General features: G+C 53.5%; 3 protein-coding genes across 3 annotated transcripts in view; 2 read left to right on the top strand and 1 right to left on the bottom strand.

Annotated features, from left to right (window-relative positions):
- Positions 1-3,380, bottom strand: part of LOC119103213 (ATP synthase subunit C lysine N-methyltransferase) — a 25,369-nt gene extending 21,989 nt beyond the window's left edge. Inside the window, exons 1-2 of the mRNA XM_037226657.1 lie at positions 3,169-3,380; positions 2,537-2,647 (exon numbers count right to left, since the gene is read on the bottom strand). Coding sequence (XP_037082552.1) covers positions 2,537-2,647; positions 3,169-3,321 — 264 coding nt within the window. The 5' untranslated portion in view covers positions 3,322-3,380. The remainder of the gene's footprint in view (positions 1-2,536; positions 2,648-3,168) is intronic.
- A 3,114-nt stretch (positions 3,381-6,494) lies between these two features.
- On the top strand, positions 6,495-8,690 carry LOC119103712 (fukutin-related protein; the record flags this gene model as incomplete). Its single annotated transcript, XM_037227340.1, has 2 exons — positions 6,495-6,614; positions 7,113-8,690. Coding segments are annotated over 2 exons (954 nt in total), but the record flags the coding sequence as incomplete, so codon positions are not given.
- A 2,510-nt stretch (positions 8,691-11,200) lies between these two features.
- LOC119103563 (flocculation protein FLO11) lies at positions 11,201-24,347 on the top strand. Its single transcript, XM_037227144.1, has 8 exons — positions 11,201-11,258; positions 15,509-15,608; positions 17,153-17,221; positions 18,638-18,775; positions 21,555-22,199; positions 22,669-22,847; positions 23,466-23,544; positions 24,071-24,347. Exons 1-8 carry the CDS (start codon positions 11,226-11,228, stop codon positions 24,223-24,225), a joined length of 1,398 nt encoding a protein of 465 aa, XP_037083039.1. The 5' UTR covers positions 11,201-11,225; the 3' UTR covers positions 24,226-24,347.
- Positions 24,348-24,395: the final 48 nt, after the last annotated feature.

Below are 24,395 nucleotides of genomic sequence, written 5' to 3'. Positions count from 1 at the left end.
GTCTATCCTAGGCCGCCCGCCTGCAAGGAAGTTTTGACCGCCACCAGTGAACTTTCCTACACCGTTGGTCGAGATAGGAGATATGATTTGTCGCCGCGTTTTTCGGAGCCGGCGCCAACGGTTGTTGTTTTCCGTTGGTGAGCGAAGCGGCACGGCCGAGGCAGACAGCGGGGGGCCGCACGGTAAACAGGGCGGCTCTGAGACACGAAGCTGCGCGACCACGGTAAACAGGGCGGCGCTGAGACACGGAGCTGCGCGACCACGGTGTTGCACGGTACGGCACAGCACAGCACGGCACGGCACGGCACGGCACGGCACCGGACAGCATAGCACGGCACTGCACACCGCGGCACTCCACAGCACAGCACGGCAATGGACAGCACGGCACGGCACGGCGCGGCACGGCACGGCACGGCACAGCACTGGACAGCACGGCACTAGATAGCACTGCACAGCACAGCACGGCACTGCATTGCACAGCACAGCACTGGATAGCACTGCACAACACGGCACCGCACAGCACGGCACTGCACAGCACAGCACGGCACAGAACAGCACGGCACTGCACAGCACTGCAATGCACAGCGTGGCACTGCACAGCACGGGCACGGCACTGCACAGCACGGCACGACCCCGCATGGCACTGCAGATGCAGTCGACGAATAAGCTACCGCCGATAAAGCAGCACGGAATGCCGGCGACACACTCTCGTTTTCTGGGCGCGTGGGCAGGGCCATTGCACACCCTGTTATGAGGTGCCAGTTTCTACCGTAACAACATTGCCGCCCGGAGGCTACAGCTCCACCCTGGGGCTCCGCGTGGAAGTCGAAGTTAATGCTAGCTGGGTTATTTCTTGCCTGGCTACACGGTTCACGCAAATCGCCTGGAACAGCCACCCGCGTGGCCGCCGTAGTCAGCATACGTAATGACGATTTGGCCTGGTCGCCAGAGGTTTGTGATTAGGATGCTGTTCCCATCGAGGACGAGTTATATCCCCCCCCCCCCCCTCACGGCACCTCTGGCGTGAATTCGTCCACGCCAGGCTACAGACAGAAGCTCAACAAAGCAGATGGTGGAACACTGCGCCACACCAACCCGTCACGCACTCCAGCAGGCCCGACTCGCCCCCGTCCGGCCGAGGCCCAGCACGCCGATACGCATGTTAATGTCTGCCGCGCCAGACAGCTCGCGCCGAGCCATGCCCTCGGGCCGGGCTCCAGCGCAGGACAGCGGGCTCCAGCGCAGGACAGCGGGCTCCAGCGCAGGACAGCGGGCTCCAGCGCAGGACAGCGGGCTCCAGCGCAGGACAGCGGGCTCCAGCGCAGGACAGCGGGCTCCTGCGCAGGACATGCCGGGCTCCAGCGCAGGACATGCCGGGCTCCAGCACAGAACATGCCGGGCTCCAACGCAGGACATGCCGGGCTCCAGCGCAGGACAGCCGGCTCCAGCGCAGGACAGCGGGCTCCAGCGCAGGATGCGCCGGGCGGCCGGAGCCGGAGGGGACCTCCTAGCTCCGGCTGTGGTGTCACCGGGACAGGCCTGGCCCGGCGAGCCGCCGCCAGTGACGGGGCGCTGTCACTGTCCCCGCCTCATCACTGACGCCATCAATGGCGGTTCACATGCGTCACATGGACGCTGCGGGTTACACGAGACACCAGCTGTTCCATTCTTCAGTCGATCATAAGTGGGAAAGACTGGATGTGGAGCAGGTTAACCTCTGCCCCGAAGACAGCACCAGACTAGCTGCCCCTTGACGTCCAGACCTGCTCGCTACCTCGGTCAGCGGTGGTGGCCGGTTGCCAGGCAGGGTACTGGGACGCGATATAGTTGCTCCCTGACGTCCAGACCTGCCCGCTACCTCGCTCAGCCGTAGTGGCCGGTTGCCAGGCAGGGCACGGTGACGCGATATAACTCTCTGGTCGGACTGACAAGCGGCCACAGCGACGGCCCGGAAAGTCACGGGCAAGAGGAGCGCGTGATTCTTCTCACGTGGAGCCAAAAGCCGACAAAAAGACTTTCGAACGATGTTGGTTTGCATGCACGGTGGGTGTGAAATGTCATCACCGCCGCCATTTCCTTGGAGCCCCACCGTCAGCGAGCATACCGTTCATCCATCCAGCTGCCGTCGCGCCACGCTTCTATGCGGCGTGCATGTCCTAGCGCGCACAAAGCCGCGCCCCAGTCCGATCGTGCGGCACGGACACCAGGTGATCACGGAAACATCCCGTCATTAAATAATCCAGTCCTGGCAGTGCGACGGCTAATGGACCTGCACTGGCGGGCCGTGCGACCACCGCAGTACAGGACAGGCCATTCCCAAGAGAGGACGACGACGGCCGCAGACACCGCCGCGCGGCTCCCAGCGACGTCGGGGCCGCCGTCAGCCGCCGTCTGGACCGCACGGCTGCCGACCCGGCGCCACCGACCGTCGCCTCGCCGCGACGCCATCGTAACACGGCCACACCCAGCCAGCGGCAACCCAGGCAGTCAGAGCGTACGGAGTCACTGCTTCGCCCCCAGAGCGGTGGAGACTCACGATTCTGCCGTCGCCACTGCCGAGGTCGACCAGCGGGCCGGAGCGACCCTTGAGCACGCGCAGCACGTTCATCACCTGCTCCGTGGTGGCCGGCACGTACGGCAAACACACCTGCAACCAGGCAGCGTCACACACGGTCAGCTGGGTCACACACGGTCAGCCAGGCTACAAACGGTCAGCTGGGTCCCACATGGTCAGCTGGGTCCCACATGGCCAGCTGGGTCCCACATGGCCAGCTGGGTCACACATGGCCAGCTGGGTCGCACACAGTCAGCTGGGTCCTACATAGTTAGCTGGGTCACGCATGGTCGGCTAGGTCACACACGGTCCGCAGCGTCACACATGGTCAAAGACCCGGTCACAAGAGCTTGAAGAGGGGACGGACAGTGCAGGGCTGGTATGCGCGAGCCCGCAGCCCCTAGCGAAAGGCAACTGATGGTATGGGGAGTAGCCCACCTGCTGGGACATGTCCCGTACACAGTGGCCATGCGATAGTTTTGTGGCACTTGATTCCAACTTTCAATGCTTAGGGATATCATAAATGGGTGAAATCACAAGCTATTCCTCTGGCTGTCTGGGAGATATGACCACTCCTAACCGATCGGCGACCGAGCGGTCGTCAGCGACGTCACCTTTCTGAAGGCGGGCGCCACGAAGGGCCAGCTGACAACGGTAAGGCCGACGGCGGCGGCGCCCGTGATGGAGGCCATCACCAGCGCCACCTTGCTGCGCGGCCGCTCGGCAGGTGGCGCTGCCTCCAGCTCCCCTTGCAGGTCTGTGTCCATGATGCCTCAGCTGGGGTCAGGTCAGGTCAGGTCAGGTCAGCACAGTCAGGTCAGATCAGGACAGGGAAGGGCAGGGCAGGCAGGGCAGGGCAGGGCAGGGCAGGGCAGGGCAGGGCAGGGCAGGGCAGGGCAGGGCAGGGCAGGGCAGGGCAGGTGTCTGCTGCAGCCAGCCCAAAGCAGCTCTGCCTGTCTCTTCAGACCATATGATGGCTCAGCCTGGAAAGGAAACAAAATGGTAATGGTATTGTCACTGAATAACAGGAGCATCCAGCAAACTGGAAAGGTATGTCATTTAGCCTGAACACTGAGTAATGCTGACATGTACATAAAAGCTTCATGCCTTTGAATGCAAACTCAGTTTTTTACCATTGATTCAAGCCAATGTGAAAGGACAGCCCTCAACTTGCTCAGAACCACATCATCCTAATTGTGGTAAATTAATTGTGGCTAGGGAATGGCTGTCTCCCATGCTTACCACAGTTACACCATAACAGCAATGCATTGCATGTACATAAGCAACAAAATATGTGTATTTACTCCACAGTCCTTGGGAGAAAAAGGCTAAACCATCCCCTAGAGCATCTGCTGCCACTGTGACTTGTCACTTGGTCAACAATGCTAAGGTGGTAGGGAAGATAATCATGCTAACTTTGGTTGTTACACTTGTTCAAAAGCAATCTATCAATTTGCTTCTATTGCATAGTGCAGAATTGTAACCATGACCTAAGCACATACAACAGGTCTAGGGTGGCAGCCAAAAAGGTCAGGTCTAGGGTGGTAGCTTTTGGCTACCACCATGTATGCCATACTCACACAACTAAATAAGGGATACTTTTCAGCCAAATATTTCTGTCATACCACACATAATCTTTCCTCTCAATGCACTCAGTGCCCAGTTTCACTGCTGCCCACCAGCACAGGTTCAATGGGCTACAATATCTGGCAAGGCCTAAAAAACCAGCATATGACTCCGACACACAAATCTTCTGTAACGGTTCCTCTAATTGCCTTGAAACCTTCACCAATCTACTCCACGCAATCAGGTGAGTCATGGGGAGGCAATATCGAGACCTGATCTGAGGTCAAACACCTCAAAAACATGAAGCGAAACACTGTGAAACCTTAACCACTGGATGACCCATACCTGACTTTCTGTTGCAGTTCCAATATTTGGTGACCCTAGGTCAGGACAAAAGTAATTAAACTTAACAAAGTCCAAAATTCTTGCTTGCAGACAACTTGCAGCTCACAGCCTACCAGACCAATCACTGCCAAATGTTCACCATTGTATGCCGCACACCTGATGCCCACTTGCAAACCTAAATTTGGTGACCCTAGGTCAGGTCAAAAGTTGCCAAAGCTCACAAAGTCCAAAGTTCTTCCTTGCAGGCAACTTACAGCTCAGAACCTATCAGACTGAGCAGTGCCAAGACTGTACCACTGGGTCACCCATACCTGATTGCCTCTTGTAGTTCCCAATTTGGTGACCCTAGTTCAGGTCAAAAGTCATCAAGTTTCACAGTCCAAAATTCTTGCTTGCAGACTACTTACTGCTCAGAACCTACCAAACCAATCACTGCTGGTAGGTTCTGACCTATGAGTGGTCTGCAAGCAAGAATTTTGGAGTTCATAAAATCTGATGACTTTCGACCTGACCTAGGGTCACCAAATTTCAAACCGCACGGGTTACCTGGTATGGGGCATCTAATGATGAAGGTTTTACAGTGATCGGTTCGGTAGCCTCTGAAATCTAAGCTATCTGCATTTGCATGTAAAATTTTCCCTTCGCGTTTCTGAGGTGTTTGACCTCAGGTCAGACCTCGATATTCCTCATATGACTCACCCCGTTGCACGTTGCAATTGATTGGCGAAGGCTTCAAGGTGATCGGACGAGCCGTTTCGGAAAACCTGCGCGTCCGCGTCACACGCCGGCTTTTTAGACCCCACTAGTACCAAGCAAGGTACCAAGGCCCTAACCAGTACATCTGGATTACGAACCGAGGCCACACAAACTGTGCCCCGACATCTGACTGCCATTGCAGTATGGGTGATTGGTTTTTAAGGAGCGTCCCAATCCGAACCGTAAGATATGCCTTAAAAATATTGCATTATTTTTATCGTGTGTTGTTCTCACTTGGTGATAAATTTATTAAGGTAGCCATTCAGTATTGTTGGGAATGTACGTGCGGGGGAATTGCGTGATCCGTGTTGGTACTTGCCCTCTGGCATGGTGTGTAGGTATTTTTAGCATTTATTCATTTTAGAAAATTGTTGTTATACAAAATGCATTATTGTTTTCAAGGGTCAGATTTGGCTAATGGTCATTTAACTTACAAATCACAGCACAGTGTCAGGTGTTATGCTACAGTTGCAGGGTTTGTATGCTGTTTGCAACTGTAGAGCCAAATTCTTTCCCCTTAGTCTGGATCTTTTTAATCCTATCCAGATGGTTTGCCCTCTGCCTTGATAATGATGAGCTCATTTTTAGCATACCATGAGCCCATTTGTAGGATGTTGTCATCTAAGCATGAACATGTTATGGATGTCATTGAGATTAAAGTGTGACATCCTGATGACTTGTACAAGCTACTGGAGCAATATGACCTAACCTGACTTGTCATTCTGAGTGGCTTTTGATAAATGTATCCTCAAATTTCCTCTCATTTCAGATATGGCCCTGTCACAATTTTCCTGGGGAATTTTGGTAGTGATTGGTATTCTCATCTTATATTCCTGTTCCACACACTGGATTTTTGGCGAGCACCATGCAAGTATCACCCCTGTGCTGGTAGAATTTGAACATTTTGCTAACAATATTTCCTCAACATGTGCCGAGCTTGCCAAGCAGTTCTCCTCAGTGCTGGTCGTCAGCGAGTTCCCCCCATACCCGCCACTGAAGTTGGCACCCCCCCTGCCTACTTCACACCACCTCTCCTTCCATCGACGTTCCCGTGCTGGAGCGCCTGCACCGCGGCCTCGTCAACACTACGCACGTGCTCCTGCTGCCCGACTTCGTAGCTGTTTCGGACTTCGCCCGGCTGGCGGCGCTGGTGAGCGGCCGGCAGGCGGCGCTGGTGGCGTTGCCGGCTGGTGCGCTGGCGTGCGAGCGCGTGCGGCTGGACGCGCGCCGCTGGACACTGGAGTATGCGGCTGCCGGGGGCCGGCGCTGTGACGGAGTCAGCGGGCCGCACGGCCTGTTGCTGCCGGCTGAGCTGCTCTGGCGGCTGGCCGACCCATTTTGCCGGCCGGCGCCCGAGTGTCTGTACGTGCAGACGGCCCGGGCCGGGCTACAGGTGGGTACCGCGTTGCCTCTGTGTGATAACAGCTTATGCTGATAACAGCGGATAATAGCTAGCAGCTGTAATGATGAGTGGATGATGTTGTGGCGCCAAGAGATGTTGGTGGGTGATGAAATTTTGACCATTTCCTGGAGCGTCACGGCTGACCATCCAAGCTTCAATGATAGTCATATCTGTAATGGTGCATTGCGCATATTGTCTTTGGGAGCGACGTGAAACTAACATAAATAATACCACCATTGCCTTGATAAGCAAAGACGTGGTGATGCTGATGAATCCTGAAGTACCCCGAGTGTCAAATATATAATTGGTACGAGTTTCCCAGTGGAGTTGTCAGTCAATGAATACAGCAGGGCAGCCCGACGTTCCTCGACGCTGATTATCTGCGGTACGCCCCTGCGAGGTCTACGGCACATTCTGCCCATGCCAGTCAGTCATGTATCCCGCTCATTCCGCCTCTGGCACCAGCCTACACAGTTCCCTTGTCCGTAGGTGGTCATCAGCGACGAGGTCATGCTGACGCCGACACCGTCCGCGCTGACGCAGCGGCAGCGGGACAAGCTGCGCCAGTACCGCGACCACCGGCGCGCCCAGTTCTACCGGCAGTTCGAGGTGAAGCGTGTGACGCGCGCCGGCCGCTCGCGCTGGTTCGGCTGCACGCGCGACACGGCGCGCTGCTTCGCCTCCCTGGCCGGCGACACGCCGGACTACCTGTATCGCGGCCGCTGGACACCGCCCTGCTGCCTGCGCCACCTACGCCGCACCGCGCGCCACGTGTTCGCCGCGCTGACCGCGTGCGGCGCGCGCTTCTGGCTGGAGGGCGGCAGCCTGCTGGGTGCGGTGCGCACCGGAGATGTGATCCCCTGGGACTCGGACGTGGACGTGGGCGTCTACCTGGAAGACGTGCCGTCATGCGCTCAACTCCACGCCGCCGCCAAGGCGCCTGTGCGCGACGAGCAGGGCTTCATCTGGGAGAAGGCGCCGGAGGGCCGCTTCTTCCGCGTGCAGTACAGCGCTGCCAACCGCGTACATGTTGACGTGTTCCCGTTCTACTCGCGGAACGGCACCATGACCAAGGACACGTGGTTCGCGTCGCACCGGCAGGACTGCGAGTTCCCCGAGCACTTCCTGCGGCCGCTGGAGACGATGCCGTTCGTGGGCGTGAACGTGACGGTGCCGAACCGGGCGCGCGAGTTTCTGGAGCTGAAGTTCGGCGCGGGCGTGGTAGAGCGGCCCCAGTACCCGGAGCCGGAGCGGCTGGCCTTCCCGGACGCCGAGTCTGCGGACGCGCAGGCGCTGGACGAGCGCCGGTGGGACGAGCTGTGATGGGCTGCGCTGTGGTGACTGGACGGGCTGTGTGACAAGGTGTGTTTGGACCAGTGGTGGCGCAACGGTACTGGATCAGATGCCTCACTGGAGCTGCTCTCGCTAAAGCGGCCGAACGTAGCCGCAGAGTCAGCTGCGAAAAAGGAGCAGCTCGTGCGCTGGCTGCTCCCTGTTGCTGGGTGGGCTGTCGCTTGCGTTCCCGGAGGGCTTTCTGCGAGCCCCTGGCAGCCATCAGGATTAACGGGAGCACACTTGCTGCGCACTGACCAGCGGTGGCCCCCGCCGAGATGTCGTGGAGTGGTCTGTGCAACGACGCGGGGTGACGTGCGACTCACGCGCGGACTGGGCCTCGTGTGATGACCGACCTGCAAGGGCTCGTGGACGCCATGTCTTAGGAGTGGCAGGGTATCCGTTTGTGTTACGTGCGACACGACTGCTGGTCAGCTCCATCACTACACAAAATATTGTGCCCCACCCAGCTAAAACGGTGGCCTCGATCAGTATGCTTTTCGGAATATTATTGCTTTCTGTTACTGCAAGCAACAATACCCCACCTGCCGCTCTTACGCAACCCATGTTTTGGTGTTTTAACATTGGTGTCGTATAAGGGCTTGCACAGGAATGCTCATTCCTGCCGGCTGAACCATTTGCAATGGTTTGCTTGCAATCAGGTGCCGTTCATTGCATGCCATTCGGTTACCGTGTTAACATGATGTAAGCAAGAAAGGCTTTGAGCTCCTGGTTCACTCGTGTTCATGAGCGCAGCTTGAAACGCCGAGCATTGACAATATAAACAATATGTGCTTGATAAGGTCGCTTACGACACCGCGTGGTGTACGGAAGGTCGACAACTGTCGGCATGAGAGCTCTCCCGTGTAAGTTCGCCAGGTCGCGCTGGCGCGATTTTTCAGGATTGGAGCAGTTTGGTGAAGCCAGGTGACTATCTTGCCTGCCACGTGCCGTCGCCGCCGCGCGCGAGGCCCTTAAGATGAACGGTTGTGGGCGTGCTGCTTGGGTTTTGGTCAGGTTAGTTTACATCAGCTGTACACATGCCGTTAAAATGCTAAGCCTCTGACCTGGACAGTTTAAGACCTTTTTGTCAGATCCTGTTGGTCACACTCCGCTCAAAAGTTGAATGGCGTTTATTTTTCTCAGAAAATGCACCTTAAAGGGATTTTCTACGCTGTGGTCCTACCTTAACGCGCGCTCGGGTGGGGGTCAAATTGACCTCGCAGAAGGTCTTTTCCAGAATGGTTCCCGAACGACGCGGCGCAGCCGCGCCAAATTTTGCATAGATGTAGACAACTGAATAGCGGATCGTTTGACATCAAAAATTTGGATGTAGCTTAGAAGGTCGCTGACCTATGGCTGGTCAAAGTCAGGCCATGATTTCAGCAAAGGCAATTTCTAGGGAATTGTCCAATCTGATACAATAACGGAGAGACTGACGAAGTCATACATCTCTGAGATGCTTTCTTGGGCACCATAAATATTGAATGAGCAAATTACGTTGACTTAAGATCAGGTATGAAGGTCAGACCAAGGTCACAACCAACCTGGTTTATTACTCTAGGGCTTGCCGCAAGCGATAGTTTGTAGTGCTCATTTCGAATTTATTGACAACAGGAACCGCATTAGACATATTCCATTGACTTTTTAGAAGTCAGAAAAGGTCATTGACCTAAGATGATCCGGGTCGACATTTTGTTTTAGAAACATACTGCCTAGCGCAATCTTTGTCGCTTGTTCAAATGCAAAACTCAGAGCAGTCTTGTATGATTTTGATCACCATGACTCTCAAAAGGTCAAAAAAGGTCACTGACCTCAGATGGGCTTTTGGCCTTTTCCTTAGAAACAGTTGCATAGGCTCTGGGGGCTCTTTGGAGACCAACCTGATCGCAGGGGGTCAAATTGATTCCCCCACCCGAGCGAAGGGTATGTAGCCGGCCACCCGGGCGCGTGTTAAACCTTTGAAGTCCATTTCTATCATTCTGGTTTTAATTTGCAAGGTCATGTCATTCCAGTTCAAACCAGGTCAAACCTGATGTTTGTGGCCGCCTTCACAGTTTGAAGGCCATGCGATTTAAACCTTACTGTGACATATCGCACGGCGCTGAAAACCGTTTTAAGAATGTTTATTCCATTGGTGCGGCTTACTGCGTTCTTAATTGGCCGGTCGGACGGACCACTGCAGCGATAACCCTCGTTTCTTTGACCAGGCACGACATGTCCCGGGTCACACCTGTCGATGCGGATCATTGCCCATTGAATGGTTTTCTCGGAACTATTTAACGCCATTTCCTGACTGTTGTGTCATGTGAAGTTACTGAGATAACCAGATAAACTGTACTAACTAAAGTGTAGCTAAAGTGTTAACTACTCAAGTGTTGATTTGACCCGTATGGCACGACTTGTTGTGTCAGTCGTCACAATCTGCACCGTTTAAGTCATGCCTATCCGATTCAGTTCGATTCAGCTTTCCGGTGTCATATTTCCCCTGGGTTTGGTTTGGTCAGTTTGCCACGCTGGCCTTGTAAGGCGACGGCGTAAAAACGTTGGTGCAGCGGGGCTAATTTTTACTGTTGTCTGGTTACCGGAGTCCCTGTAGTCAAGCTTTCCCAGTGCTTGCTGAGCGACGAGCGTTACCGAGCGACCTGTGCGGAGTTTTTCCCCATCAAGTCTTCAAATTTTGCCGACAGGGCGTGACATTGACGTACATTGCGTCTGCTGCGCATCCTCCTGTGCTTCCCATCCTACAACATCGACACATTCAAGACACACCCACGCCTCCCGACAAATGAATGCTGAGTTACTGCAAAGTGTCGGGTACTGTAATGAAATGCGTGTGATGTGATCTTTGGCCTGTGATGAAGCCAGGTTCACAGCCCTTTACATCCGTCTGTCGCGGGAGTTCTGCTGCTCGGTCTCGAGTCGGAGACCTCACCAGCCGGCAGGGCAGGCTGGGTATGCAGATTTTGTCTCGCACCTCACCGCACCAGAGTGTGCAATATCCGTATTGTATGAATCAGTCATAGGCGGGAACTGATGCTTTGAGAATGTTATAATATCTATGATGCGTCCCAGCAAGAGTCCCATCAGATACGACAGACGGCTCCTATTGCAGGAAGTGGCGCCCGGGCCCATGGGTCCGATCGGGACGGAAGCCTGCATCTCTAATGTGCCGTGCACTGTGGGGAGCCTGGGGCTAGGCGAGGCCGGCGACCTTGGCCCCGGGTCAGTGTGTGTAGGCTCGCACGGCGCGACGGGTCGGAAATCACTATGGAACGCCAGCGGGCCGCTGTCTGCTCTTGGGTAAGCGCGTCTTTGGGGGGCGTCTGCCTGACAGGACTGTCCGGCGTCAGGCGAGCTGTGAGCCAGCGGTCGACCCGGGCGAACTTTGCGAGGATAAGTGCTTACAATGTAATCCCGACTGCGGTGATTTTACGGTCTGCACACTCCGGCATACCATACCTGATTTTCCTAAAGTGTCGCGCAATAACTACGGCAGAATCAAAGGTGGAACGTTTTATCTATTTGGGGGAGGGGGGCTTGTTAGATACCCCACTCCGCGACACCTCCACCCCCACCTCACCTTAATGTTGGGCAGGGCCCCTGCGACATTAGGCTGGGCCCCGCAATATTGGGCTGGGTCTCCACCACACTGAACCAGGTCCCAATACGTTACTAGTCCATTGAAATAAACATAACTTAGCAGCTGTTCTTAAAATCTGACACCACGGAAATGCATTTCCAATCCATGTTTGTACTTTTTACGTGTCCCTGAGACATGGCATATCTAATTATGGAACTATTCGGTGCGAAAGGCCCCAATGCTATTGGCTGTGCTGGTGAAATCAGGCGCCAACATCGCATTTCAGATAACAGTGAGCGAATGTGGAATTCGAGCGCGCCGCCGCATCAGCCTCGTGCGACGCAGGTCACTGGTCGAGCCATATAGGGCCCATAGCTGAAGAGCAACGAAAAAACGCTCCAGATTTTTTTTAGGCGTTCTATTAGATTGCTCAATGTTCCAAGATTCCAAGATTGTTCCATGGGAGGGGCCGCGCTTCACTACGGTGCCCCTGGAACTAACTTGTTGTCCCCCCCCCCCTCTCACAAAATATCCCCGATTTCGGCCTTTTATTTTCAGATCCTTCTTTTGCCTCGCAAGCTATCGTCCTTTCCGCATCGTGAAAGGCTAGGTGTAGGTGGTTGTGTATGGACACCGTGCACATTTGTCTTTTTCAGAGACCGATCAACTAACGTGCGTCAACAACGAAATCAGCAGGAAGTTGCATGTTTAGATAATTAACATCATAGTGAATGCTTGCGTGTCATTGGGGCTTTACGACACCGCAACTGTACGACTCTCGCCTCTCACCCTGGTAGATGGGGCGGGGACCCAACTGAGTGGAGCGTCATGGTGAATAGGTAAACGCAAAGGCAATAGCTTGTACACGATGTCTAAGCCGCGATGTCACTCAAGTGACATGTGACGCAAAGATTGAAATGGTGGTGGTAGAAAGCAGTAGGGTATTGAAATTCGCATGCTTTTGAAGCGATCTACTTTATTGTAATGAAACATATGGCCAGCTCCTTGGAAAAGTAAAATGCGTTGTGTTGTCAGCTTGGAAACAATCCGAATTTCAGCTGCATGGTATCGCAAAGGAGTGCGAAAATTGCTAAATTCTAACTAAAGTATGTGACCCGCGTGATGCATTAGCAGTATGAGTTCCACAGGTTAAAAAACAGATGGCTTTTAGGTATACTACAAATCCGAAATGCGCAATTATATTGCATCTGAAGGAAAGAATTCATCGGAAAACGCGGCTGCTGTTTTTGCGATGAACCTGCCAAAAAACGAAGCATGACGCATGTAGTCGCGTACCCTTTTACGAGGCGCCAGCGACTGCAGAAGGCATCTTAGCGCTCAGGGACCATGACGCAGCCTGGCTTCGTACACTGGCCCCTCACGTGGGAGCCAAATGCCCAAACCACTCGGCCGTCATGCCCCCAATAAGAGAAGATCGTTATCGTGTAGATCTGGAGCGTTTGCACCCGCATTTGTTTGGTCGTGCCAGTACCCAACCACGTATGTTATGGGACGCGCGCAGTTTTGCTATGGCGAAGACTAGCTTGTGTTGTCAATGTCTCCAAAGATGTCGATTATGCGCAATATTTCGGACATCTAAAAACGTGATCTGATGACATGTCACAAACTAGGTATGTGTATGGGTTTCTTTTTCAAATTAAAGTTCAGCGGCTGTTAAAAGTGTGAAAAGTGATTATCAGTTTGACAAACAACAGTGGTCCTTTCTTAACGCCAAGACGGAACGACTCAGTTGTGCGTGATCTTCCCTATCCACAAAGCGGCTACACGAGTTTGTTATCGCCTGAAAAATACGAACATATTCGACTGCTGGTGTTGTTGCCTTACACATTTATCATCCTCATTGCTGAAGAGGGATCTTGCATAAGTTGTTAAATGCGTTTGCGAGGAAGAGAAGAAGAGAAGAAGAAGAAGTAGAGGAAGAAGAAGAAGAAGAGGAAGAAGAGGAAGAGAAGAATAGAGAAGACAGTGGTAATACCCTTATTCCTCGTAGAAAAGCCAGGAGAATGGACAGAGAGATGCGTTGCTATTTCGGCAACATCCTTTCATCATAACGAATATCAGTAGTAGATTCAAAATCGTTTGCCGATCCTGCTCAGGGTTTTAGGCAAGGAACGATTGCTAGTCATTGCTACGATATCCATTTATAAAAGCATATTCTTACAAAAATTAGGCTCATCAAACCGGACTCATCATGGTCGATTATGCTAACATGATACAAGCCTTGATGCGTGGTGCGTGCTAGTTTAAGATCATTCACATGTTTGAATGGTTCCTGACGAGTGATGCGCGATGCCTTTTGAATTGAAATTTAAATTGAAATAATAAGAAGTTATTATTAATAATGAATATAATAATAATATGTTATAATATAAATATAATACGTAAAAATAATATATAATATAAAAATTAATACATATAATACAACTAAAATATCGAGCAGCATCGGCGGGAAAATTTTAATTTGATGCTGATATTCGTTTCGATACATGCATAATACCAAGATATCAACGCCGACCAAGCTAACCAGGAATTTCGTCAGAGTGTACGGAAATTCATTTTGAAGACAAGGGCCATGGTTCCCCGAAATCAAGATTTTTGTGCTCGCACACGGGCCCCCGAAACCGATCAAGGATTTCGTTCGAGGTGGGAGGCACAACAAGCGCTGCGCCATGGGATTTGGTGTCTCATGAGAATACAGATTGGGGCCCTTTGTGGTGCCCTCTGGAATTAGGTGCCTGATAAAGAGCACGTAGTAAAGATATCTTGTGGGACTGCCGCCAGTTAACTTAACTGGTTTCTAGCGCTAGTTTTTGGCATTTGTTCTAGAATTTGGCGTTACCGGCGATATACTCTGCGAACATTGACCTCAGCAGCCATCCGTAAGCTGACCAGATTTACCTGGCGCTGCCGCTCTGCCCACGGCTGAATACTTACAAGAGAATCGACCAGCGGGATTGGCGGGAAATCTCTCTAGGTCCAAATGCTGTCAGGAACCGATGGTTTACAGGGAATGTTCCACATATGTATGGGCTTTCGAGCTGAAGTAGACATCTTGAAGGTCATTCGGTGCAGTTCACAGTTCTACCCTTCCTAAGACCCCTCTAGTTCCTGAACTACACACCCGCGAAGATGTGCAGGCTATTTCGCGCAAACTATTTCAAGGTCACCAGGGCATCGATGACGCTATCTTAGTTGTTTTAATCCTGCCATTATGTTGGACATGCGGTGATCAAGGCTAACAAAAATATGATTGTCGAATCGTTCATGTCTGGCGCTCGTGAGCACGATGTCCAGATATAACGGCCGTCAATTGGTCTCAGTTAACGTTGTGCAGGATATTTAGAAGCAATCAACGACGCATTTAGGAGCATATTTACATGAGGATATTTGGAATGACAGAAAAATTGTGTTGTCTAGGGCAGTCTTTTCACTTAATGGTGCGACAATAGTTATAACTTAGGTTATTTCATCATATATGATGCTTGCTTCGACACCTTCAAATGGGGTACATTTTCTTTAAGCCTTTCCTTCGATACGCCGCTCCCAGGCGTTACACTGAATTCTGTAAATGTGTGCCCTCCTTCCCCCTCCCCCCTGTGACAGACCTCATGAACGTGTAGCGCACCTCTGCCGGGTCCGCTGAGGGTCCTTGTGAGGGTCCTTGTGACTTTCTCGCGGCTCTGACTCTGGCTCTGCTCTGACTCCGATCTTATCATTGACTGCGCTCTGACCATGACTTTGCTCTGACTTGGCCCTGAATCTGACCCGTTTCTGACTCTGCCTCGGCTGTGGCTTTGGCTCGAATCTGATTCGGTTCTGAGCCTGAATTGGCTCTGACTCTGACTCGGCTCTGGTTCTGGCTCCGACTGGGTTTTGACTCTGACTCGGCTCTGGCTCCGACTGGGTTTTGACTCTGACTCGGCTCTGACCCTGACATGGCCATTCGCAGGCGCTGGCCGCGCTCTGCGTGATTGTCTCTGGCCAGGCAGTAGCACCAAGTCTGGACGAGCCGCGGGCGGACGGCGCCGCCGCCGCGCTCTTCAGCGCAGGTGAGGCGGTCGAGGAGCGGCGGAGGAGCCCTCTGTGACGCGGACAGCCGACACAGCCGGCACCGTCTCACCAGCGGTACACCCGCAGGCGGTCCGGCGGCGCCGGCCGGGTGTCGGCGAGTTCCGATCAGATACCACCAGGGGAAAGTATCGCGCTCCGGTGTCGGGAGGGTATGAGGAGGAGGGAGGGAGGTGGTTAAAGAGGGCGCTCAAGGAAAGCATTGTTTTCGTGTTGGGGCTGCATGCCCATTGTGTGCATGTTCAAGTATTTTAAGGCACCCCGGAAGATTATTTGGACGGTCCATTTGTCGACGAATGTGAGTATATGTTTTGCGATGCGTACAGAGGTAGCCGCCGCAGCTGAACGGGCACTCGGAGCACGGGCTACTTATTTCAGTGTCAGCAGTGCCAGCAACCGCCACCGTCAATGTGATGAGTCTTTACAAAGTGTGTGTACAGCACTAGATACTTTATCGCACGTGGAAAAGTTGTTCATACAGCCAAGTACTCCCCCTGCTGAACATGTGGTGAACATGTGTAGAATGTACTGTGCGCGGCGTGTCAATATTTCTGAACAGATCAGGTACTTGTACGGGTAACCCAGTGTTGTCCTCCCTCACCCCAGCTGTCCAGTCCGTCGTTGAAAGCGAGCGGAGTGTTCCAAACTCGAGAGCGGCCGTGCAGCCCGGTTCATAGCTCCGCTCGTCCGCGGTTGGCCTCTGCCTTGCGAGTGACTGAATAACCCGCAGTTTGAAGGATCTGGTGACACCTGCAGTCGCTGTGTGCACTTGCGTACGTGTCAGGAGCACGGCTTGCGTTTTTTAAGTGAACACTACACGCATGGAGGGGAGTAGGACTGCACCGTTCACATAGACGAGGGGAGTAGGACTGCACCGTTCACATAGCCGAGGGGATTAGGACTGCACCGTTCACAAAGCCGAACGCCGGACGTCCGGAGTCTCCGATCTGGTCCCTGCTCCGTCCGTGGATGGCAAGCGTGTGGTCGTGCACTGATGGTGCTGGACCTCGTCCTACCCCGAACACGTAGTATTCGCGAACCAAACGCTGTAGTTGTTGGTGCCGGCTTTAGCATTCAGGATTTGGTACTAGGCCTGTCAGCTGCCTCATTCGGCACCGATTATCTTTCGTTATCGTCCGCCTGCATCTGGACAATACTGCTGCCACCAAGCGTTGCATCATCCATTGACTGCTGCCTTCTGGTGCTTCCCAGTATTTATACATTCTCATCGTGATCTCTTTGCCCTCCAAACCCTCTGCGTAATCGACGTGCTGTCCCCGGGCATTTGTTACGGGTGGCGGGTCGAGCAACAAACCCAGCTGCTCACCGGTGCCCGGCTCACTGAAATCGCTGCCGTACGTCAGACCCGCACCGACCAACCGCGGTCAACCTGGCGGCCTCCGAACATGCCGCAAAAGCCTGACATGCGCTCCGCCGTGACCCCGGCCAGGTGACTGGCGGGCCGCCGGTCAGCTGATAGCGGGGGGCCGGCCACACCAGCTGCAGAGCCCTGGTCTCGTTCCAGGGTTCCCGACCACCATCACCCAGTTCCAGTGTCCGCCCGGCTGGTGGCTGATCGTACGCAAGTGCGAAGGTCGGTGCACGCGCCGCGCCCCACGCGCCGTCTGTGGGCGCTCGGTGGGAGGACGAGAGCGATTCTTGTCTCTTGAGCCACTATCAACGTTATGTTGCGAGCATCCCCTCTCTGTGGGATTCTCCCTTTTCAGCCTCTCTCGGTGTTACTCTGTGGCCTGTAGTCTCTCTCTTGTGATCTTGTGGGGAGTCTCTCCTGTTTCCAGGAAAGCCTATTATTATTATTCTGTTGGCCGCTCTGTGTGTTCGGCCGCGAGCCTCTCACTACCGCCATATGAGCCGCTCTCAGTATTCTACCGTGAGTCTCTCTCTCGGTATTCTACCGCGAGCCTCTCTCACTTCCGCCCTGTGAGCCACTCTCAGCATTTTACCGTGAGTCTCTCTCGGTTTTCTACCGCGAGCCTCTCACTATTGCCCTTTGAACCGCTCTCAGTATTCTACCGTGAGTCTCTCTCTCGGTATTCTACCGCGAGCCTCTCTCACTCCCGCCCTGTGAGCCACTCTCAGCATTTTACCGTGAGTCTCTCTCGGTTTTCTACCGCGAGCCTCTCACTATTGCCCTTTGAACCGCTCTCAGTATTCTACCGTGAGTTTCCCTCGGTATTCTACCGCGAGCCTCTCTCACCACCGCCCTGTGAGACGCTCCCAGTGTTCTACCATGAGTCTCTCTCGGTATTCTACCGCGAGCCTCTCTCACTGCCGCCCTGTGAGACGCTCTCAGTGTTCTACCGTGAGTCTCTCTCGGTATTCTACCGCGAGCCTCTCACTATTGCCCTTTGAATCGCTCTCAGTATTCTACCGTGAGTCTCTCTCGGTATTCTACCGCGAGCCTCTCTCGCTGCCGCCCTGTGAGCCGCTCTCAGTATTCTACCGTGAGTCTCTCTCGGTATTCTACCGCGAGCCTCTCTCACTGCCGCCCTGTGAGACGTTCTCAGTATTCTACCGTGAGTCTCTTTCGGTATTCTACCGCGAGCCTCTCTCACTGCCGCCCTGTGAGCCGCTCTCAGTATTCTACCATGAGTCTCTCTCGGTATTCTACCGCGAGCCTCTCTCACTGCCGCCCTGTGAGACGTTCTCAGTATTCTACCGTGAGTCTCTCTCGGTATTCTACCGCGAGCCTCTCTCCCTGCCGCCCTGTGAGACGCTCTCAGTATTCTACCGTGAGTCTCTCTCTGTATTCTACCGCGAGCCTCCCTCACTGCCGCCCTGTGAGCCGCTCTCAGTATTCTACCATGAGTCTCTCTCGGTATTCTACCGCGAGCCTCTCTCACTGCCGCCCTGTGAGCCGCTCTCAGTATTCTACCATGAGTCTCTCTCAGTATTCTACCGTGAGTCTCTCTCGGTATTCTACCGCGAGCCTCCCTCACTGCCGCCCTGTGAGCCGCTCCCGGCTCTGACGCGCTGCTCGCGCTGACAGACATCAACGAATGCAGCGGGCAGCAGCAGCCGTGCCCGGGCCTACACACGGTCTGCCGCAACACGCCCGGCAGCTACCGGTGCCAGTGCCGCCGCGGTCACATCGGCGACCCCTACTCGTTCGCCGGCTGCCTGCCAGGTCAGCACTTCAGCGTCCAGCCGTGCCCACAGCGGCTGCGATGCATGCGAGATGTGATTTCCGCTCTCCGAAGGCAGAGGGACGTCTTCAGAGGCTATCTGGCTGAGGCTGTTTTGGGGCGTGGCTGACGACTAACACGGCACCTGAAAAGGGCACTTGGGGTACTAAATGCTTAAAATACTCAAAGCATCGTTATTAAATGTGAGTTTAAAGATAGTCCTCACTGCATGCATCGCTAACTCACTTTACGTACGGCCTACATCACTATTATGCCCACATCTGGTCAATTTTACAGCGTTTATTTGGAAAGGCATGGCTATTTCGATGCCTTACGGTGCGATTAGACTTTTGCGGTGATGGCACGGTAGAATTTATCTCGTGTGTCAAAGCATTGCCACACTGGATGACGAATGATTGTGATTTTGACAGCGCATTTCTGTTTAATTGATATTACACATTCACGTACTTTGCATTGCATCAATGTACTTGAAACTATACGGAGCAAATTATGGCGGTGTGCAGGCAAAGTTAGTGCAAATCTTGTTCAACGAAATTTTGTTTTTTACATTGATGGGCACTGGGTTCGATGGAAGAATTCTGTGAAAGTTGCTGCCTCAAGTGGAAGACTTACTTGAAGATACAGCCAAGAAAATCAGCTTTGCTAACTGGACAAAACGTTTAAAATGGATATGCCAATGTAGAATTTTAAGGAACTGTTCCACATTTGTATGGGGTTTTGCGCTGAAATAGGCATTTTGAAGATCACTCGATACAGTTCACACCCCTGCCCTTCTTAAGACCTAAACCTCTCCGGCTGTTGAGCTGCCCACCCACAAAGATGAGGAGACTGGTACGTGCGGACTATTTCAAGGCTAACCAGGCATCCATGACGTCATCATAACGTCATTCAATTCCTGCCATTCCACTAGACATGCGGCGTTTAAGACCGATAAAAACTTAATGGTAGAGTCGTTCATACTGGCCTTCAGGAGCGCGATTTTTCATGTAGAAGGCCGTCAGCTAGCTCTCAACCAATGTTGCGCAAGGTACGATAACGCAACCACACGGTAACGCATTCAAGAGCATATTTACTCAATATAGAAACTTTGTGGGCTAGATCAGTCTCTGCCAGCTACAAGTATATTTATGGTTAAAAGTGAGCTTATTTCATCACATCCGACGGCTGCTTTCATATCTCCAGATGTGGCATGAACGCAGCTCTGCCCGACGTGTGCCGTTTTCAATTTAATGACACTTGTTCTTGTTGGCATCAAATCCCTGCGTAATTAGTTTTCCGACTGTTGAAAGCACCATGTTTTTTGTAGACATGATCTACTTGATTTGTAAACACAACGAATGTGAAATGCATGACAATGCTTTGATCGTCCCTTTACTCCCATGCTGAAATGTGACATATTTCTGCTTTGTCTCCGATGCACGCATTTAACCACCTCTCTTCAAGTGGAAAATCTAAAAGCGGTAAAGCGACATGATCCCATCTCATTCTCCATTCGGTTCGTGATCAATACCAGGGATGGGTTGACCCATGCATCTTTACGCAAATCTATGCGTTTTTCCTCGTCATTTTAAGATGCATGCAAATTCAGAAATCATTCGGAGAGGATTTACAATGGCGGGTATGGTTTCCGGAGACCTCACCACGTGATGAGCACTAAGTTGTAACAAAAGGCTACCTGAGTAAACCGAATACGTAACACATGTTTTATATTATTTTAATTATTCATTGTTGTGATTATAGGAATATAATGACTGCATCATCACGGAGGTAATGCCCGGCTATATAATCCTTGCTCGCAAATAATCTGTAATTGTACGCTGACCGCATGCGGTTTATGCCCCCCCCCCCAAAAAAAATATGACTTCCTTGCTTGCTTTCTTTGTTGACAGTTTTCGACTTTCCAACACATTTTGCTGTAACTGTGGCACGCAGCGAATCAACCCGCCGCGGGCCACATGCTGTTTTCAATGTGCGACTACAGTTTTTGCTTGTTACGCTTGGCCCGAGTGCTTGTTCTCAACATGCGCATCAGAACGCTCCAAAGGGGGTGGCCTCTTAAAAACACCGACCTCGTCTAAAGTCACTGTGTTTAGAAAGGTATTCATAACATTATGAATTACACAACGTCATGTGCGAGCATGTAACTTCAAAAAAACATACAGGAACTTCATCTTAATTGAGTCAGACACGGTGCTTATTGTTTGTATGCAAGCTGGGCTTTAGGAATCACGTGGTTGCCGTAAGGCGTTGGTGAGAAATCGTCAGGTGAGCATGATAATGTTGCGGAAAAATGAGGTGCCTGCTAAGAGTAAAAGAGGCGAGAAGAATATCAAGAAAATTTCAAAACGATGTACATTAAATGGAAAATGTCCTACGAGTAGCATAACCATTTCGCCTCTTTGATTGTCTCTGATTTTGGATACGACAGTTACTGATATGCACATCTCAATTTTAGTGACCATATGGGCAGTGCAGAATTCCCCGTCGAACTTCTCCACTCCCCACACCATTTTCTTCGCCAACAACAGAGCAGAAGCCCTGGAATGTGAGTGGGCCAGGACAGGTCCAGCCAACTGAGCCGGTAGGATGACACGCTATTCCGGTATCTGCTCTGAGATAGAGATGCGATGTGTTGCTAGTCGGCTCTCATGCGATGTGTTGCTAGTCGGCGACGTGTCCGGCTGTTGCCAACCGGCTCACATCTGTGACGTGTCCCGAGCTAAACTGCGAATGCCAAAGTCCGAAATGTTCCGTTTACAGATACTGGAATATGTGCGGAGCCGACCACTCCCACACGTCGGGTGGACACGACGACAAAACCAACAACCACCGATGATCCGGCTGGAAATTCTACAACGGAACCTACTTTAACGGAATCCACCACAACGGGACCTACCTTAACGGAACCCCCCACAACGACACCCACCGTAACGGGACCCCAAACAGCGGAACCCACCACAACGGAGCCCACCACAACGCAACCCACCACGACGGAGCCGACCACGACGCAACCAACCACGACGGAGCCGACCACGACGCAACCAACTACGACGGAACCGACCACGACGGAGCCGACCACGACGGAACCGACCACGACGGAACCCACTACGACGGAACCGACCACGACGGAACCCACTACGACGGAACCCACCACGACAGAACCAATCACGACCGGATCTACAACGGCCCCCACCACGCCTATGAACGACCCGACCACAATACCTACCACTGATCGCACATTGATAATCGTCACGTCTGAAGCTACCACCCAGGGAACAACCACCGAATCTACTAAACCCACTAAACCCACTGGAGCCGCAGGTGATGTCACCACGGGTGACACTGACCTTCCATTCCCTAGCAGTTTTATCACCACAGTGAAAGTTCAAACAACCACCAGGCCAGGTGGGTGGTGACCATGTTCTTCGCAGGCAATCTGTGTGGGCTTTGATTAGAGTTGCTAACTTTGTGGATGTCCAGGTGTTTGACACAAATAATATGAACATAAACAGGAATCTGAAAATTGGCATATGGGTATGCTATGCAAAATAGGTGCCGTCAGTAGATGATATCATGGTTGACTTGCCATACAGCAATTGTGTGCGTCGCACAAGCGGATGTCTTATGCTCTATTGCCGGTGTGACGGCTGTTTTAGCAATGTGTGTTACCACGGGTTTCTGGGAGCCGCTTACCACGCGCACCAACATTTGAGCTCACAGGCGACATCACCCCTGTAAATGTGTATGGTCAGATGCTGGCGGGATGTGGCCGCTAGCTCCCCGCCGCCCTCCGTCCTGTTGGTCCGGCTGGGCCAGCGGCGGTGTCGGCTGCCCGCCCGGTGCCACCCGACCGTCAGCGCCTCCCTGCCGGCAGCCATCCCGCCGGGCTACTCGCGCTGCCTGTCGGCGGGCATCAACACCGGCTCCTTCCTCCGGCTGGTGACGCAGCCGACGCTGCCGTGGGCCGAGGCGGCGGTTGTCTGCCGCGCCCACCACCCCGACTCCCGGCTCGTCAAGATCACCGACGCCTCCCTCAACCGGTGCATGCAGACGGTAGGCGGCTAGCGCGCAGCGCCGTCGCCGCGGCCACGGCGCTACCGGCGCGGGTGGTCGCTGAGATGTTGAGTCGGTGGGGTGCACCGACAGGCACCCACCATAGGGACGCCGTTGGGACGTCCGAAACTGTACCAACGCAGCACACATACAAGCGCAGGGGGCGTGCGCTGAGCCATATGTTGCGCAGATTATATTTTGTTTTGCGTCGTGTTTAATGTCATGTAACATTTTGTTTCAGATTCACATTAGCTGTGTTTCTCTGATTTAAAGGGATGTCTAAACGGTGGCTATTGCAGTGCCGAGATATGCCCATCTCTCCAGTTTAGAGAAACCGGCACGATTTATGCAGAAGTGTGCGCAGAAAGCAGCCGCGCGCCTGGGAAACCAGGGGTACGGGGTTCGGCCCCCGCGGCGCCCGTCCCTCCTGCCAGTGAGAGGCAGGCGACGCCGCATAGCCTCAGCAGCTAAGTGCATTGTTAAGCCCCAATGACGCCTAAAATACCTACGCAGAACGCATGGCCTGCGTGCCCTTGGAGCACTGGAGCATAACTATGGCAGCTTTAGTGTAACTGTAGCCGCTCGTGTGGCTCTGACTTGCTGTGATCTGGCTTGCAGTGGCTGCAGTTCCAGAGGAACACCTACCACGCGTGGATCGGCCTGAGGCTAGTCGGAGGAGAGTTTCGCTGGCCGGATGGTAAGCTCCCGGGCGGATCCTCGGAGAGATCCTCGTACAGATCCCGGCAGATCCTCGGCAGACCCCCGGCAGAACCTCGTACAGATCCCGGCAGATCCTCGGGACAGATCCTCGAGACAGATCCCCTGCAGATCCTCGGGACAGATCCCCTGCAGACCCTCGGGACAGATCCTCGGGACAGATCCTCGCACAGATCCTGGCAGATCCTCGGCAGACTCCCGGCAGAACCTCGGACAGATCCCCGGCCGATCCTCGGGACAGATCCTCAGCTGGAAAGAAGAGAGCAGAGAAAGACTGTGGCTTTACTAGCCCAGACATCATCTCACTCGTTCCACGTCTTGAGGCCTGGCAAAACGGAAACGCCGCGGGACCTCCGGTGCTGTCAGATCTGTACAGTGCATTCCTCGCCTGTCTCTTTCCGAGTTCTCTTCTGCCTCTGTCTCCGCCGTGTCAGTCAGCGTGTCAGTGTCAGTGAGCAGGACCCTCCCCGCCGATGCGACGTCACCCCGCCGGTCTGTTGACACAGGCACGACCGCGGCCGGCTTGTTCGAGGCATGGGGCCGCAACCAGCCGCTCCAGCAGGCCACGCAGCAGTGCGTGCGCATCTACAGCTTCAACGGCTTCTGGGAGACCGCCGACTGCGACAGCGAGCTGGCCTTCTTCTGCGAAATCCCCGCCTGAGACGGTGGCGGTGGCGGAGGCGACGGTCCGCTGACTGCCAGTTACGACAGCGACGGTCCGCCGACTGCCAGTTACGACAGCGACGGTCCACCGGCTGCCAGTTACGACAGCGACGGTCCGCCGACTGCCAGTTACGACAGCGATGGTCCGCCGACTACCAGTTACGACAG

Source organism: Pollicipes pollicipes, unplaced genomic scaffold (assembly GCF_011947565.3).
Source record: "Pollicipes pollicipes isolate AB1234 unplaced genomic scaffold, Ppol_2.1 Scaffold_5724;HRSCAF=6776_pilon_pilon_pilon, whole genome shotgun sequence".
Taxonomy (NCBI): Eukaryota; Metazoa; Arthropoda; class Thecostraca; order Pollicipedomorpha; family Pollicipedidae; genus Pollicipes; species Pollicipes pollicipes.
This window is presented reverse-complemented; position numbering and strand designations above follow the sequence as displayed.

Excerpts from the sequence above, each read along its gene's own strand:
- LOC119103563 (XM_037227144.1), top strand. The coding sequence starts at position 11,226 with ATGGAACGCCAGCGGGCCGCTGTCTGCTCTTGG. Across the intron at positions 22,848-23,465 it reads TCAACCGGTGCATGCAGACG|TGGCTGCAGTTCCAGAGGAA; the intron begins GTAGGCGGCTAG and ends TCTGGCTTGCAG. Across the intron at positions 23,545-24,070 it reads AGAGTTTCGCTGGCCGGATG|GCACGACCGCGGCCGGCTTG; the intron begins GTAAGCTCCCGG and ends CTGTTGACACAG.